A 15,678-nucleotide genomic window follows, 5' to 3' on the forward strand; every position below is an offset into this window, starting at 1 on the left:
GTTGTGGAGAAAATCAGCACTTTGGGCTTCCCTAGCCTTAGGAAAGCGTGTTTACTCTTTAGAGGGCGAGGACCTAGTCTAGCCTCCTGTCTCCCCACAGCCTGTAAGAGTGCCTGGCTCAGTAGCGCTTGTTCAGTGTCCAGTGGAGGTTGGGCAAGGGAGGGGACCGTCCTCTTTGAGTGCTCAGGGTCTCCCGGGTTCCCCTTGCCCCACAGGTCCTCAGGCCTCCCACGTAGGGCGATGCCGGCCTCGTCCACCATCCACGTGCTGCAGCTGCTGCGGGAGCTGCTCGCCTTCGTGCTCCTCAGCTACACAGTGCTCATCGGGGCGCTGCTGCTGGCCGGCTGGACCACCTACTTCCTGGTGCTGAAGTGACAGCGCCGCCGGCCGGGCTCCCAGCCCCGCCCGCCTCCCGCCCGCCCCCAGCCGCCGGCCCAACCGTGCGCTGCTCCGCCTCCAGCCACTGTCCCGCGGAACCCGCATAGCCCGCTAACGAGAGAATTCTCAGCATCGCGCCCGGGCCGGGGCTGCCTTTCGAGGCGAGGCCCTGGGCAGACCAACTACCCCTCAGGACTGCCGACCTCGCTCTGCAGGCTCTGCGCCCTCAGGCCCAGGGCCCGCCCTGCCCCGCGCAGATACTCCGGCGGTTGGGTGTCGGGAGAGGCAGTTACAGCCGTTACCCTCAGCCCCGCCCTCTCCCTCCCCGTTTGTCCAATCCCGACTGTGCCCTCGGGCAGGGGCGTGGCCATGGAATCAGGGCCGCCCAAGTGGAGGCCGCGCCCCGCGCCCCGCCCACGAAGTGGCCTCACTTCCGCCGTGTACGTCTGGCGTCCGCTCGCGGTGGGATGGCGGCTCTGCGGAGTTGGCTGTCGCGGAGCGTAGCCTCCGTTTTCAGGTACCGCTGCAGTCTTGTAGGACGTTAGCGTTGGACGGAGGGAGGCGACGCTGAGAACGTCATAACCAGAACTGCAGCCCCAGCTTTGAGGGCGTGCGCTTCGCTCCTGGCCGAGCGGGTCATGGCGTCCCGCCCCTCTCGAAGGTCTGAGGACGTCCCGCCTCTGCCCCGGGCCAGAGGCCTCCCGCCTCCTTGGCTCAGCCTGGGCTTTTGTCTCATTGACAGCTTTTCCGTTATTCAACCTTCTGAAAGCGAGGCCCCCAATCTCGGGCGGCCTTCTGGGGGCTGCTTGGCCTGCCCGCTAAGTGACTCCCGTTGGCCCGTCGAGGTCACTGGGGAGAGTAGGGGGAGAGGCCCGGGCAGTTGGCAAATTGTTAGAGGAAGTTTTCCCTGAGCGCAGAGGGGCTCCAGGGACTTGTGTGTCCCCCTGCCGGCCCTGCTCCCTGTGCCTCTTGACGCCAGAGCTCCGCTCGCAGCGCCTGCGGGCTCCAGGTGTTGCCCCGCGGAGATTATCAGACATCTTGCAGCTTAGGCCAGGGGTCCAGGGCTAAATCCTGCCTGCAGAAGCGCTTTATTTTGGCATGAGGTCTTTTAGAAACTTTGAATAACCTTTTAAACTTCCACACCTTTTGGCAGTTTTAATAACTACAAGCACCATTCGGCCCTCATTCCTGCACGGCGATGGTTCACGGGAGCCAAGTAGCTGTTGTCCCTTTCTGCCAGTCGGTGCTTTTCCAGTCCACCACGCTCCCCACTGAGCCCTGTTGTCCGGGAGGCCACCCTACGCCTTAATTTAGGTTCCAGCGTGGCCCGAGTTTGAGTTTCCAACCCCTGCAAATAAACTGAAGAGACTTTTACGATTGGTGAATGTGCCTTGTTAAACCTGACTTCTATTTCTAGGTACAGACAGCGTGTTCCAGTCGTGGCTAACGTTAAGAAGCGCTGTTTCTCAGAATTGATAAAACCATGGCACAAAACTGTGGCAGTTGGATTTGGGGTAACCCTGTGTGCAGTTCCTATTGCACAGGTGAGGTAACTGTCCTGTCATTCAGTGTTTCTTGTCTTAGTGTACTGTGTCCTCTAGAAGTCTCAGGTAGATGTGAAACAGCTGACAAGCTCTCATGGTTTTACGCAGTGCTCCCCCTGACCCCTGCATGATGGTATACTTTCTACTGTACCAGCATCTTCTTTTCAGAGCTGAGCAAATATATTCATATTCCCATTTTGATAGTCTCATTTGGTAGGAACAGTATGTCAAGTTGATCGAATTATATAAAGAGGGAAGAAAGAAGAAGAGCATATTAAAGTTTATCAACCAAATTTTTGCTGGAGGAGGTAATTAGGTTTATTTTTAGAGGAAGTACTGGGGATTGAACCCAGGACCTTGTGCATGCTAAGCGTGCACTCTGTTGCTTGAGCTATACCCTCCCCCAACAATATAGTCTTTCATTTAACAAAAATTTATTGAGCAACTTTTTTGTGCCATACACTGAGAATGTAAGAGCAAATCAAGAAAAAAGTTTCTGCTTTTATAAAGCTTATATTCTGGAGAAATGAAATGGAAAGAAAATGGAATGAAGGAGAGTAATATATGAAGCCAGAGATAGCTAAGGACCAAAAGGTACTTCAATTTTTGTCCTTTGTGGGCCACTGTAAAGTGTTGGATTTTTTTTTTTAATTTTTAGAATTGATTAGAGTTTTTTTAATTGAAGTTTAGTTGGTTTACAGTGTTGTGTTTCCAGTGCACAGCACAGTGATTCAGTTATACATATATATATTCTTTTTCATATTCTTTTCCATTTTAAATTATTACAAGGTATCAAATGTAGTTCCCTATGCTATATATTAGGACCTTGTTGTTAATCTATTTTGTGTATAGTAGTTTGTAACTGCCAATCCCAAACTCCTAATTTATCCTGTCCCTCCTTTGCCCTTTGGTTTTGTTCTGTGTTTGTCTCTGTTTAAGTTCATTTGTATTTTTTTTTAAGATTCCATATATAAGTGATACCATATGTTTTTCTCTCTGATTTACTTCACTTGCTATTAGAATCTCTTGATCCATCCATGTTGCAAATGGCATTGTTTTATTTTTTATGGCTGAGTAGTATTCCATTGTATAAATATACCACAACTTCTTCATCCAATCATCTGTCGATGGACATTTAGGTTGTTATGTCTTGGCTACTGTATATAGTGCTGCTATGAAAATTGGAGTGCATGTATCTTTTCAAATTAAGAGTTTTCTCCGGATATATGTGCAGTACTTGGATTGCTGGATCATATGGTAACTGTATTTTTAATTTTTTAAGGAACCTCCATTATTGTTTTCCATAGTGACTTCACCAAATTATATTCCCACCAACAGTGTAGGAGGGTTCCCTTATCTCCACACCCTCTCCAGCATTTCTTGTTTGTGGACTTTTGAATGATGGCCATTCTGACTGGTGTGAGGTGATACCTCATTGTAGTTTTGATTTGCATTTCTCTGATAATTAATAGTATTGAGCATCTTTTCATGTGCTGATTGGCCATCTGTATGTCTTCTTTGGAAAAATGTCTTTTTAGGTCTTCGGCCTGTTTTTTGATTGGGTTGTTTTTTGTTACTGAGTTACATGATCTGTCTGTATATTCTGGAAATTAAGCCCTTGTCAGTTGCATCATTTGCAAATATTTTCTCCCAGTCTGTAGGTTGTCTTTTTGTTTTGTTCATGGTTTCCTTTGCTGTGCAAAAACGCTTTGGATTTTATTATGAAAAAGAAGCCACAGAGGGTTTTAACATAAGCTTATTATGACCTGACATAAGTTTTTAAAGGTTTCTGTGTGGAAGTAAGACCAGTAGGGGTCCAGGCATGAGATGATGGTGGGCTTGGATTAAATGCAGAGAAGCAGGCTGAATGTGGTCAGCGGGAGTTGCTAATGGATCAGATGTGAAGTATGTAACTTAGATTCCAGTGCTTTTACAAGGCCTAAGCAACTGAAAGGAGTTGCCATATGGTAGGATAGGAGTGGGTTTTGGGAGGAGGAAATCAAGAGTTCAGTTTTGGAAATGACAGAATGAGATGTCCGGTAGACATCTAGGTGGAGCTGTCAAGCAGACAGTTGATATGGAAGTGGTACCTTATTAAGAAATCATTTGTTATGTGCTTTATAGGGAAGAGCTAAATAGGAAACCAGCAAGCCCCATTTTGGCAAAATATTCCTGATACTTAAACATGTGTTTGTCACAACAAGGTTAATTCCATTTATCACAAGTATTGTCAGCATCTTCTGAGGCTCACTCTTGAGCCCTTCTCTTTTTGTGCCTTACTTCAACCCTCATCTCCGCAGACTAATGAATTTTTTAACCCCAAAACCCTTACTTAAACAGCAAGCCATTTTCAGTCACAATTAAGAGAGTCTTTTCTTTCTGCCTCCAAAAGATTTTTTTGTGTTTGTCCTATTTAGTTCATATACTGTTCCTTAAGCTCTAGTTACCTCAGTTCTAGGCCACATGACAGGAGCCTCCGGTTGACAGGAGCCACTAGTCATTCTCCTGCAGGAACAGCAGTGCCACTTCAGTTCTTCAGAGTCTACAGAGGCTCTCCGTTATGTGTTACAAAACTAAAGTCCAGAAGGCTCTCCCCGCACTCAGTGCCCTAGCCAGCCTCATCTCTCTTGTGCCGCCTACTCCATCCAGGCTAGGTCCCTGAACATCCCCTGCGTGCAAGCTATGTATTTTTTTCCTCATTGTTTCTTGTCCAGGGTGCCTGTCCATTCTAATCCTAGTTGTCTTCAGACCCAAGTCCCACCTTTTTTGAAAGCCTTTCCTAGTTACTGGCCAACAGCGATCTCCCTTTCTGACCACTGATGTTGTATATTTTGATACTTGATGATAATCCATTTGACTCCCCTGAGTCAGCAGAGCATAATGGAAACTTTGGGGTGAGAAGATTTGGTTTGAGGTCTAGATGTGTGTCTTTTGGGGAAAGTTGCATAATTATTCTGAGCATCCATTTCCTCATCTTTGAAAAAGAAGTGATAATACCTGGACTTGTGAGGAACGAGTAAAAATGCATTGTAAAATGGAGGCCGTTGTGAAGACATAAATCATCAGAATATGTCAAAATCAGCTTCTCTTGAGCAGAGATGATGTCATTCTTTCCCTTTTAGCCCCTCAGTGCAAGGTACTTAATAAATATTTAAATAATTATTTGATTGAGTGAAATTTAAATGTGATAAATACAATTCGTGATTCATTAGTGTATCAAAGATATTTGACTGCTGCTTTCAACAGGCAGTGATTCAGTGTTTATACTTTAAAGAGTAAAAACAGGTCAGCAGATGAGAGGGGGATTGGTTTGTTGGTTCTGATACAGTAAATCCTCTGCTGAAGAAGAAAAAGGCAGAGTTAGGGATGATTTGTCTTCATGGTTGCCAGTTTTTGATCAAGGTGGCCACATTCCCTTAACTCTTGAAGTAGTTCTACTGACTTTGGGTTTGTTTTTTTTAACATAACAGCTGAGATCAGAGTGAAGCGTTTCCCTTCCCGCCAAGACTGTACTGCTCAGTCTGCAGAACTGTCCTCCCCATCCACTCACTCACTTTCTTAGACTCAGCTTAAAATTTATTAACTATGAAGCGTTTTCTAAGCTATTCTCATTCCACATAGAAGTGATTGCTCCCTTATGTGTGCCCCTAAGGACCTCTTCCACAGCTCCTACGGTACTTGATTGTATTAATTTTCAAGTTCACTGTTAGCCCCAGCTTCCCTCTCCCCCATCTGAAATCTTCAAGAGCAGAGACTATATCTCATTTATCTTTATATCCCAAGCATGAAATCTGTTGATTATAAATACTAGCCTCTTATTTTATATAAAGGAATACTTTGCTTTTTGGAGCAGAACATAAGGGATAAATTACTCTCTAGATTATTTTCTTTTTTTTTGTATCTTTTTTAAAAATTGAAGTATAGTCAGTTACAATGTGTCAATTTCTGGTGTACAGCACAATGTCCCAATCATGTATATACATACGTATATTCGTTTTCATAAAAGTTCATTACATGATATTGAATATAGTTCCTTGTACTATACAGAAGAAATTTTTAAAAAATCTATTTTTATATATAGTGGCTAACATCTGCAAATCTCAAACTCCCAAATTTATCTCTTCCCACCCCCATTCCCCCAGTTTAACCATGAGATTGTTTACTATGTCTGCAAGTCTGTTTCTGTTTTGTAAATGAGTTCATTAGTATCCTCTTTTTTTCTTTTTTTAGATTCCACATATGAGTGATATCATACGGTATTTTTCTTTCTCTTTCTGGCTTACCTCATTTAGAATGACAATCTCCAGGTCCATCCATGTTGCTGCAAATGGCATTATTTTATTCTTTTTTTATGGCTGAGTAGTATTCCATTGTATCAATATACCACAGCTTCTTTATCCAGTCATCTGTCATTGGACATTTAGGTTGCTTCCATGTCTTGGCTATTGTAAATAGTGCTGCTATGAACATTGGGGTGCATGTATCTTTTTGAATTAGAGTTCCCTCTGGATAGATGCCCAGGAGTGGGATTGCTGGATCATATGGTAAGTCTGTTTTTAGTCTTTTGAGGAATCTCCATGCTGTTTTCCATATGGCTGCAGCAAACTACATTCCCACCAGCAGTGTAGGAGGGTTCCCTTTTCTCCACACTCTCTCCAGCATTTATTGTTCATGGACTTTTGAGTGATGTCCATTCTGACTGGTGTGAGGAGATACCTCATTGTAGTTTTGATTTCATTTCTCTGATAATTAGTGATATTGAGCATTTTTTTCATGTGCCTATTGACCATTTGTATGTCTTCTTTGGAGAGTTGCTTGTTTAGGTCTTCTGCCCATTTTCGGATTGGGTTGTTTATTTTTTGTTACTAAGTTGTATGAGCTGTTTATATATTCTGGAAATTAAACCTGTTGCATCATTTGCAAATATTTCCTCCCATTCCATAGATTGTCTTTTTGTTTTTCTTATGGAAAAGCTTAATTAGGTCCCATTTGCTTATTTTTGCTTTTATGTCCGTTCCCTGGGTAGACTGCCCTAAGAGAACATTGCTAAGATTTATGTCAGAAAATGTTTTGTCTGTTTTCTTCTAGGAGGTTTATCATGTCTTCTCTTGAAGTCTTTAAGCCATTTTGAGTTTATTTTTGTGTATGGTATAAGGGAGGGTTCTAACTTCATTGATTTACATGCTGCTGTCCAGTTTTCCCAACACCACTTGCTGAAGAGACTGTTTTTCTTCCATTGTGTATTCTTGCCTCCTTTGTTGAAGATTAATTGACTGTAGGTCTGTGGGTTTATTTCTGGGCTCTCTATTCTCTTCCATTGATCCATAGATCTGTTTTTATGGTAGAATTATTTTCATGTTGTTTTTAATAGTAAAAATAAAGCTTAAAAAGTAGCACAGAAGCAGCATAGGCATGAGAACCATGTTTGTTTGTCACGTGACCGTCTATGATGTTCTCAGCTCCAGCTTTAGTTATAAGTTGAGTGAAAATGTTTGTGTCTTTCAGAAATCGGAGCCTCACTCTCTTAGTAACGATGCATTAATGAGGAGGGCTGTGTCTTTGGTAACAGATAGCACCTCTACCTTTCTCTCTCAGACCACATACGCACTGATTGAAGCTATCACTGAATATACTAAGGTAAGTGCTCTCTTAAGTCTTGATCCTGTAAATCGTTAGCTAACTGTGGCTCACAGACCAGATCCAGTCTGCCATCTTTGTCTGTCGTTTGACTGGAGCACAGCCGGGCTCGTCGTTTGGGTGCTGTCCCACTGCTCCGGTGAGTGGAGTAGTTGCAGCAGAGGCTGTAGGGCCCGCTCCGGCCTTTTACCAAAAAAGCTGGCTGAGCCCTGATCTGAGTCACTGGTTTTTAGACTTTTTCCAGGAACCCTTTTTAAAAGAAAAATCTTAAATACAGCAGCCTAGTATATAAGACAGGGAGACACACTGATCTGGTTCAGTTAGGGGTGAAGGGGTCCAAAAGTCCACCAGCAGCAGCACCAGGGACTCCTTTGTGAGGACAGTTTGAAACCTCTGATCTGACCTGATGGAGTCTATGGATAAAAGTCTCACATGTTTACCTACCTTCGTTTTGCAGTAGACTTTTTCTCAGCTTTCTGAATTTTTCATCTGCATTGTGTTCTCTTTTTATGTCTGAATTGCTAACAAGCTTTTAGGAACATAGAAGTTTACGAGGGGAGATAACCACGTCCCAGAATAACGCCTCTGCGCCATGCAGCAGTGCAGTTTCAGTGAGATGGGACTGAAGGGCCAGTGGCTGTAATGGGACTTCATCACCTTGATGTGTAAGTCTCACTAATTCTAATATGCCTCACTTAACTCTACTCATTTTTTCTACATTTGTAGGCTGTTTATACCTTAATTTCTCTGTACCGACAATATACAAGTTTACTTGGGAAAATGAATTCACAGGAGGAAGATGAAGTGTGGCAGGTGATCATAGGCGCTAGAGTTGAGGTAAGCAAACAGTTACTAGGCCCTTTGTATTAGTGCTCCTACCTCACTGTAATATCTAAATTATTGAATTAAGATGTGTTACCAGTTACTGGTCTAAATCTGTTCTGAATAAGTCCAGTTAAATGTGTTCAGTGACGTAATAAAGGGTCATGTTGTCCTGAGTGCTTTAATTTACAGATGACGTCAAAACAACAAGAATACTTGAAGCTGGAAACCACCTGGATGACTGCAGTTAGTCTTTCAGAGATGGCAGCAGAAGCTGCTTACCAGACTGGTAGGTTGAAGCTTTTACTCTGGAGTGCTGTTTGAGTTTCCATCTAGCTGTAAAATGAGGATATTGTGGCTCTGACTGTGAGAAAATGTTCCCATTTCCAATATATTAACCAATATTTTATTTGCCCCTGTAGATGAGATCAGTAAAAGTTAGGTGAACAATATCTAGAAAGTGAAAAACAGTAAAACTTCTGTCAGTTGGAAATTTTGATTGCTTCCAAATAGTTTTTAAGCATTTTATTTCTTATAGCCCAGATAATTTATGAATAACTAGTATCTTTGTGGTAAGCATTTTATAGACAATTTAACTTAAAGTAGGAGCTATTATCATTCCCACTTTACAGATGAAGATAGAAATGAAGAAACTGGCGGACAGAGGGGTAAGTAACTCACCCAGTATGCTGTGTACAGTAGGTAAGCAGCCAAACTGGGATTCCGCCAGGTGGATCAAATTCTGAAGCCTTTGCTCCTGGTAGTCAGGGCTTCAGCCTTGTGTCTTGCTGCCCCAGTACAGAAAATGCAGTTATTCATTCACCAGGGTGTTCTTTAACCATCACTACCTTTCCGGTGGACTTGAGCTGAATTGTTTTCTAATTAAATGTATTTGAGGGAAACCTTCATTTGACAGTCTTGGTCAAATGATTGGTCCCAAACTGTGTTGCCACAGAAATTCTTAAACTCATTTGTTAAAATGCTTTTGTTTTCTGAAGTCTTAAAAAAGATAAAGGATTTTTTTTTAAGCAAAAGCAAAAAGAATCATTAGTTAACCAAAATCTGAGGAATCAGAGTCTGAAAACAGGGTTGAAATGAAGAGTGAAATAATAGGTTAAAAGTAGCTTCATGGTAGTGGCACACCAAAAGTGGGAGGAAGGATTCCAGGCGTATTTGCTGACGGTACAAAAGCAGGAACTTCCCTAGGCAGGCTCAGACCTGGCAGGAGGAAAGAGGGAGAGTGTGTAAACATTACAGACATTTTCCCAGAACAGATTGAAAGGGCTCACAAAGATTCTGAACAGAATTTAAAATAGAAGTATGTATCTCTCATGTGGCAAAAAGAAAACTCCTAAAAACTAGAAGAAAAAATAGAATTATCTACAAAGGAAGTATAATTAGACATTAATCCTGTCCACAGCCCTAGATGCAGGGTGACAGACCAGTAACCTAGAATTTTCTATCCATCCGTGTGTATCACTAAAATGTGAGAATGAAAGATATTTTCATACATATAAAAACTCAAAATTTACAAACCACATATGCTTTCTAGAAAAACTACTTTGTAAAGGAAAATTAGAAGCAGCTGATATACAAGAATAATGAACAAAATTTAGTAAAACTTGCCAAAAGCTCTGAGTGTCTGGGGAAGAAGTGAAAGCATGCTAAGCGTTCTTCTTTGAAAAGCGAGATACAAGCTTAACATTAGACACTGTTAAATAGTTCAAAAGAAATTAGGGGGAAAGGGACAAAGAAAACTTGATAAATTCAATCAAGACAGGAAAGGTTTAAGAAATAAAACCTGACAATTAGAAAGTGCAAAGTAAAACAGAGGAACACACTCAAACATCAGTAATCACAATAACTAAGAATAAATTTATTATATCTTCAGACTGTAGTAGAAAAATGATTCTAGCTAAAATTTTATGGAGGCACGCCTAAAACAAAAAGGCATAGGAAGGTTGAAAATTATAAAAAGATAAACTGAACCATTATTAACAAAAAGGAGGATGCCGCCCCCAAAAGGCAGCAGAGCAATGTCAGAATCAGAAAAGAGATTCAAGACAAAATACATTAAATGGGACAGAACAAAATAAAACAGACTCACAGACATTGAAAACAAACATGATTATGGGGCTGGGGAGGAATAAATTGGTAGTTTGAGATTTGCAGCTACTAATATATATAGAATAGATAAATAACATGTTTATACTGTATAGCACAGGGAAACTATATTCAATATCTTGTAGTAACTTACAGTAAAAAAGAATATGAAAATATATGTATGTTCATGTATGGCAGAAGCATTATGCTGTGCATCAGAAATTGATACAACATTGTATACTGACTCCACTTCAATAAATATATATATACACAAATAAAAGGGACAGGACAGTTCATCAAGAAGACATCAGTCACAAAATGTGTACCTAATAAGGCAAAAACTGATAGATTTATAAGGAGAAATTGAGCTTTATACACATCTCATATTTACAGGTCAAGACCAAAAAAACTTAAGGGTTGGAACAGAATAACTTGAGCTTAACCAAATATATATATATATGTATAGATATATTGAATATAAAATTTTGCCCCCACCAAAAAATTCTCAAATATAAATAGTACACAAACATGTACAGAAGCTGATTTTTATGCCTAGTGACAAAGACTCAAATCCTTTGATACTCCCCTTCCTCACCAAAAATCAAAATGAAAATTTAACTCATACATCTCAATATCAAAAAAAAAACCTTGTTGAAAAATGGACAGAAGACCTGAATAGATATTTTTCCAAAGACACAACAGATGACCAACAGGCACGTGAACAGAGGCTCAGCATCACTAATCAGCAGAGAAATGTAAATCCAAACCACAGTGAGACAGCCATTCTGACAGGTGTGAGGTGACAGCATCAATACGTATGATTATAAATAACAAATGTTGGCAAGGATGTAGAGAAAAGGGAACTCTAGTACACAGCTGCTGGGAATGTAACTTGATGCAGCCACTGTGAAAAACACTATGGAGGTTCCTCAAAAAAAACTTAAAACTAGAACTGCCATATGATCCAGCAATTCCACTCCTGGATCTGTATTTGTAGAAAACAAAAACACTAATTTGAAAAGATACATGCACATTGTTCACAGCAGCATTATTTACAGAAGCCAAAAATATGGAAGCAACCTAAGTGTCCATCAACAGATGTCGGTGTGTAGACAGACAGAAAGACAGACAGACACACACACACACACACGACTACTACTCAGCCATAAAAAAGGACAGAATTTTGCCATTTGCAGCCACATGCGTGGAGTTGGAGGATATTAGATTTAGTGAAATAAGTCAGATAGAGAAAGATAAATACTGTATGATATCACTTGTTTGTGGAATCCAAAAAGAACCTAGAGAATAAACTAGTGGTTACCAGTTGGAGGGAGAGGGAAGGAGAGGAAGGGCAGCACAGGGGCAGGGATGAAGAGGTACTGGCTACCATGTATAAAATAAGCTACAAGGATATACTATGCAGCACAGGGAATATAGCCAACATTTTATGGTAACTGTAAATGGAGTATAGCCTTTAAAAATTGAAAATAACTATGTTGTACACCTGAAACTTATATACTCTTGTAAATCAACTATACTTCAATTTTTAAAAAATGGAAATTTAAAAGTATTTAGTTCACAGATGACCTAAATAAGCAATTCTCCAGTGAAGACATACAAATGGCCAATAGGCACGTGGAAAAAACGCTCAATATCACTAATTATCAGAGAAATGCAAATCAAAACTACAATGAGGTATCACCTCACACCAGTCAGAATGGCCATCATTCAGAAGTCCACAAACAAGAAATGCTGGAGAGGGTGTGGAGATAAGGGAACCCTCCTACACTGCTGGTGGGAATGTAGTTTGGTGCAGCCATTATGGAAGACAGTATGGAGACTCCTCAAAAGACTAAAAATAGACTTACCATATGATCCAGCAATCCCACTCCTGGGCATATGTCCAGAGAGAACCTTAATTCAAAAAGATACATGCACCCCAGTGTTCATAGCAGCACTATTTACAATAGCCAAGACATGGAAGCAACCTAAATGTCCACTGACAGATGACTGGATAAAGAAGCTGTGGTATATTTATATAGTGGAATACTACTCAGCCATAAAAAGAATAAAATAATGCCATTTGCAGCAACATGGATAGACATGGAGATCGTCCTTCTGAGTGAAGTAAGCCAGAAAGAGAAAGAAAAATGCCATATGATAGCACTTATATGTGGGATTTTAAAAGAAAAAAAAGAAAATGAACTTATTTACAAAACAGAAACAGACTCACAGACATAGAAAACAAACTTATGGTTACCAGTGGGGAAGCGGGTGGAAAGGGATAAATTGGGAGTTTGAGATTTGCAGATGTTAGCCACTATATATAAAAATAGATTTTAAAAATTTCTGTATAGCACATGGAACTATATTCAATATCATGTAATAAACTTTAATGAAAAAGAATATGAAAACGAACATGTGTATGTATATGACAGACATTGTGCTGTACACCAGAAATTGACATATTGTAACTGACTATACTTCACTTAAAAAATATGTAAATAAAAATAAAAATAATTGGGACTGTCATGACTAGTATAGCAGACCCAGAGTTGTAGACAAAGTAGCTCTTAAGTAGAAATTGACCCCTTTAAAGGCTCATGTCATGAATACTAAGGACAGCAGCCGTGAATAACAGGTAGTGTTCTTTGAACTAAGAAGTACTGAAAATAAACTTTTAACCCGGTAAGTTAGAAAAAGAGCAAAATTAATTCAGACAGTGTAGAATAAGAAATAAAAAATATGATCAAAAAGAAATAGTCAAAAAAGCAAAACCTGGTTCCTTGAAAGGAATTAAAAATAAGATTTCACAAGTATAGCTGCCTAGAGAGTAAAGGTGACATCAGAAAGGGATATTATAGATACAGAGGGTTTTTTTAAATTATGTGAGAATATTTTGTTCTTTATGTAATTCCCAAATTGTCCCAAGAAGTAAAGAATCTAAATGAGACCAGTAACCACAAAAGTTGAAAGTACTCACAAAGACTGTGGGCCCTCAAAACAGACACCAAGCCCAGGCAGTTTTGTGGGAGAGTTTTATCAAATCTGCAAGAAGCGTACTGCCTGTGTTGCAGAAAGTGTTCCAGTACCCAGAAAGTGACGGCACGCCTCCCGGCTGTTGCAGCTGTACGAGCCAGCATAGCCTGACCCCAGACTGGGCTGGGCCGGCACCAACACAAAAAGGCTAACTGGAGCTCAGTATCACTCATGAATATGGGTATAAATCAAATGTAGCCATTTACCTTCAAAATACAATAAATCAACATTAAAACTATCAACGTTTATTTACTACTTGAGTTTATCTGCAGTAGATTAGAGGAGAAAAGCCACCCGTACAATCCTATCGATGTATGCCCCAGAAGCCTTCAGCAAAGTGTTGTGTGCAGTATGATTTAAATCTCAGTACGCATGAATAGAGAGAATTTTCTTAACATGATAAAGGCTAAGTAATCCCATTTCATAGTGAAATATGAGAAGCGTTTCCATCAATGTCAGAAATGAGAAGGATGCCTGCTATTCACCACCTCTCAACATGGCACTGAAGGTTCTCAATGCAGTGAGACAGAAAAGAACCACCCAAAGGTCCTGCAGATGAACTTAATACGCGTATCTCTGTGATGACATGCACTGACAGCAGGTGTCATGATAGTGCTCGAGAACAAACAAAATTGCCAAACATGTTCAGTAAATACCGTTTTTGCCATTATGTAGATTGAAAGTCACAAGATGTTTTCCTATGCATCCCACATATACATATAGTGACTTTTTTAAAAGACGTAATTGGCTTTATTCAGTGGTTCATGAATTGGACAGCAGCCCATCTAGGAACTAGAAGAATGTTATTTATAGTAACATTTTAAAGAATGAAGAGGATGCCCTTTAAACGTTCCAACAGAGGTTATCTCTGAATATTGGGTAGGGTGAGGAAAGACATCTTTTGACAGTTTTATAAGTGATCTCTTAATTTGTCAAAAGGAAAAAAACTGTCAAAAAGAAATGTATTACTTGTACAGTTAAAAAATTATAATCTTAAAACATCTATACTAAGCTGTGTAGCCATAAAGAGGATTGTGGGAACTGCATTTGATACGTATGATAATGGTAGCTGCTGAGAGCCGGAGGAGGATGCCGGGGTTCTGACAATGAGTAAAATGCAGACCTGAACATGGAGGTAGAGGGTCTTCCACTCTGCAGAGAGAAGGCCGGCAGGGAGGGCAAGGAACGTGGCTGCAAGAACGGCTCAGGTGACAGCCACAGCACCTGCAGGCTTACCTTGTGTCCACTTGCACCTTCTTCGCCCTGCTCGTCCGCTCAGTATCTTTGGCTCATCTTTTGGCAGGAGCGGACCAGGCCTCGGTAACCGCCAGGAGCCATATCCAGCTGGTGAAATCGCAGGTTCAGGAGGTGCGCCAGCTCTCCCAGAAAGCGGAAACCAAGTTGGCAGAAGCACAGACAGAAGAACTCCGACAGAAAACACAGGAGGAAGGGAGTGAGAGGGCTGAGCTGGAGCAGGAGGCCTACCTGCGTGAGGACTGAGGGCCTGAGCTGTCGCCCACGGCTGCCTGCTCAGCCCGGGGAAGGCGGGGGCAGACACCAGCTGGCCCGTGGTCGGCACATCTTCCTCTGCAAGGAGAGGCAGTGACAGGTCCTGCCCTTGCCCAGAGGTCACTGCGAGGGCCTGACCCCTACCCCAGGGTCTCAGGCTTGTCCTGGACCTGGCTCTCAGCTCATGGGCACTGTACCCTGTTTACCACTGCACCCACCCAGCACAGGGGCCCTCTCACCACCTGTCTTTACCTCCCACCCAGGGCATCTCACCAGCCTGGCCAGAGAGAGGGGGTCTTCCCTGTCATGTCCACAAGTTCGTAGCCGTTTAACCTGTTTCCCACCTTATTCACGTTTCAAATATGATTTAGTATTTGCTCCCTCCATAGGAATGTGAGTTTTTCAGGGAAAGGGGAGCCTGTGCTGTTTAAGTGTTTCTAATGCCTTCTCTGACCTGGCCCCGCTGCCCTGTAAGGATGGCTCAGGCCCAGGAACTGGATGTGGAGTGTTTACCTGGTGCTCTCAGCAGGACTTATTCCAACACATGCTTCTCATTTCTTTCGAGTTTCTCTATTGTATCTCAAGGAGAATAATTTTTTTTTGCAATTTAAAAAAGAAAGTGTGTGTATCTTCTGGAGCCCTGTGC

General features: G+C 41.5%; 1 protein-coding gene across 1 annotated transcript; it reads left to right on the top strand.

Moving 5' to 3' along the window:
• The first annotated feature begins 743 nt into the window (after nt 1-743).
• DIABLO (diablo IAP-binding mitochondrial protein) lies at nt 744-15,669 on the top strand. Its single transcript, XM_006178044.3, has 6 exons — nt 744-895; nt 1,796-1,922; nt 7,428-7,559; nt 8,286-8,396; nt 8,574-8,670; nt 14,827-15,669. The coding sequence occupies exons 1-6, from the start codon at nt 846-848 to the stop codon at nt 15,021-15,023; spliced, it is 714 nt and encodes a 237-aa protein (XP_006178106.1). The 5' UTR covers nt 744-845; the 3' UTR covers nt 15,024-15,669.
• Nucleotides 15,670-15,678: the final 9 nt, after the last annotated feature.

This window comes from Camelus ferus, chromosome 32 (genome assembly GCF_009834535.1).
Source record: "Camelus ferus isolate YT-003-E chromosome 32, BCGSAC_Cfer_1.0, whole genome shotgun sequence".
Lineage (NCBI taxonomy): Eukaryota > Metazoa > Chordata > Mammalia > Artiodactyla > Camelidae > Camelus > Camelus ferus.

Coding starts and splice junctions, on each gene's coding strand:
- DIABLO (XM_006178044.3), top strand. CDS start 846: ATGGCGGCTCTGCGGAGTTGGCTGTCGCGGAGCGTAGCCTCCGTTTTC. Junction 8,397..8,573: donor TCATAGGCGCTAGAGTTGAG/GTAAGCAAACAG, acceptor TTTAATTTACAG/ATGACGTCAAAACAACAAGA. Junction 8,671..14,826: donor AGAAGCTGCTTACCAGACTG/GTAGGTTGAAGC, acceptor ATCTTTTGGCAG/GAGCGGACCAGGCCTCGGTA.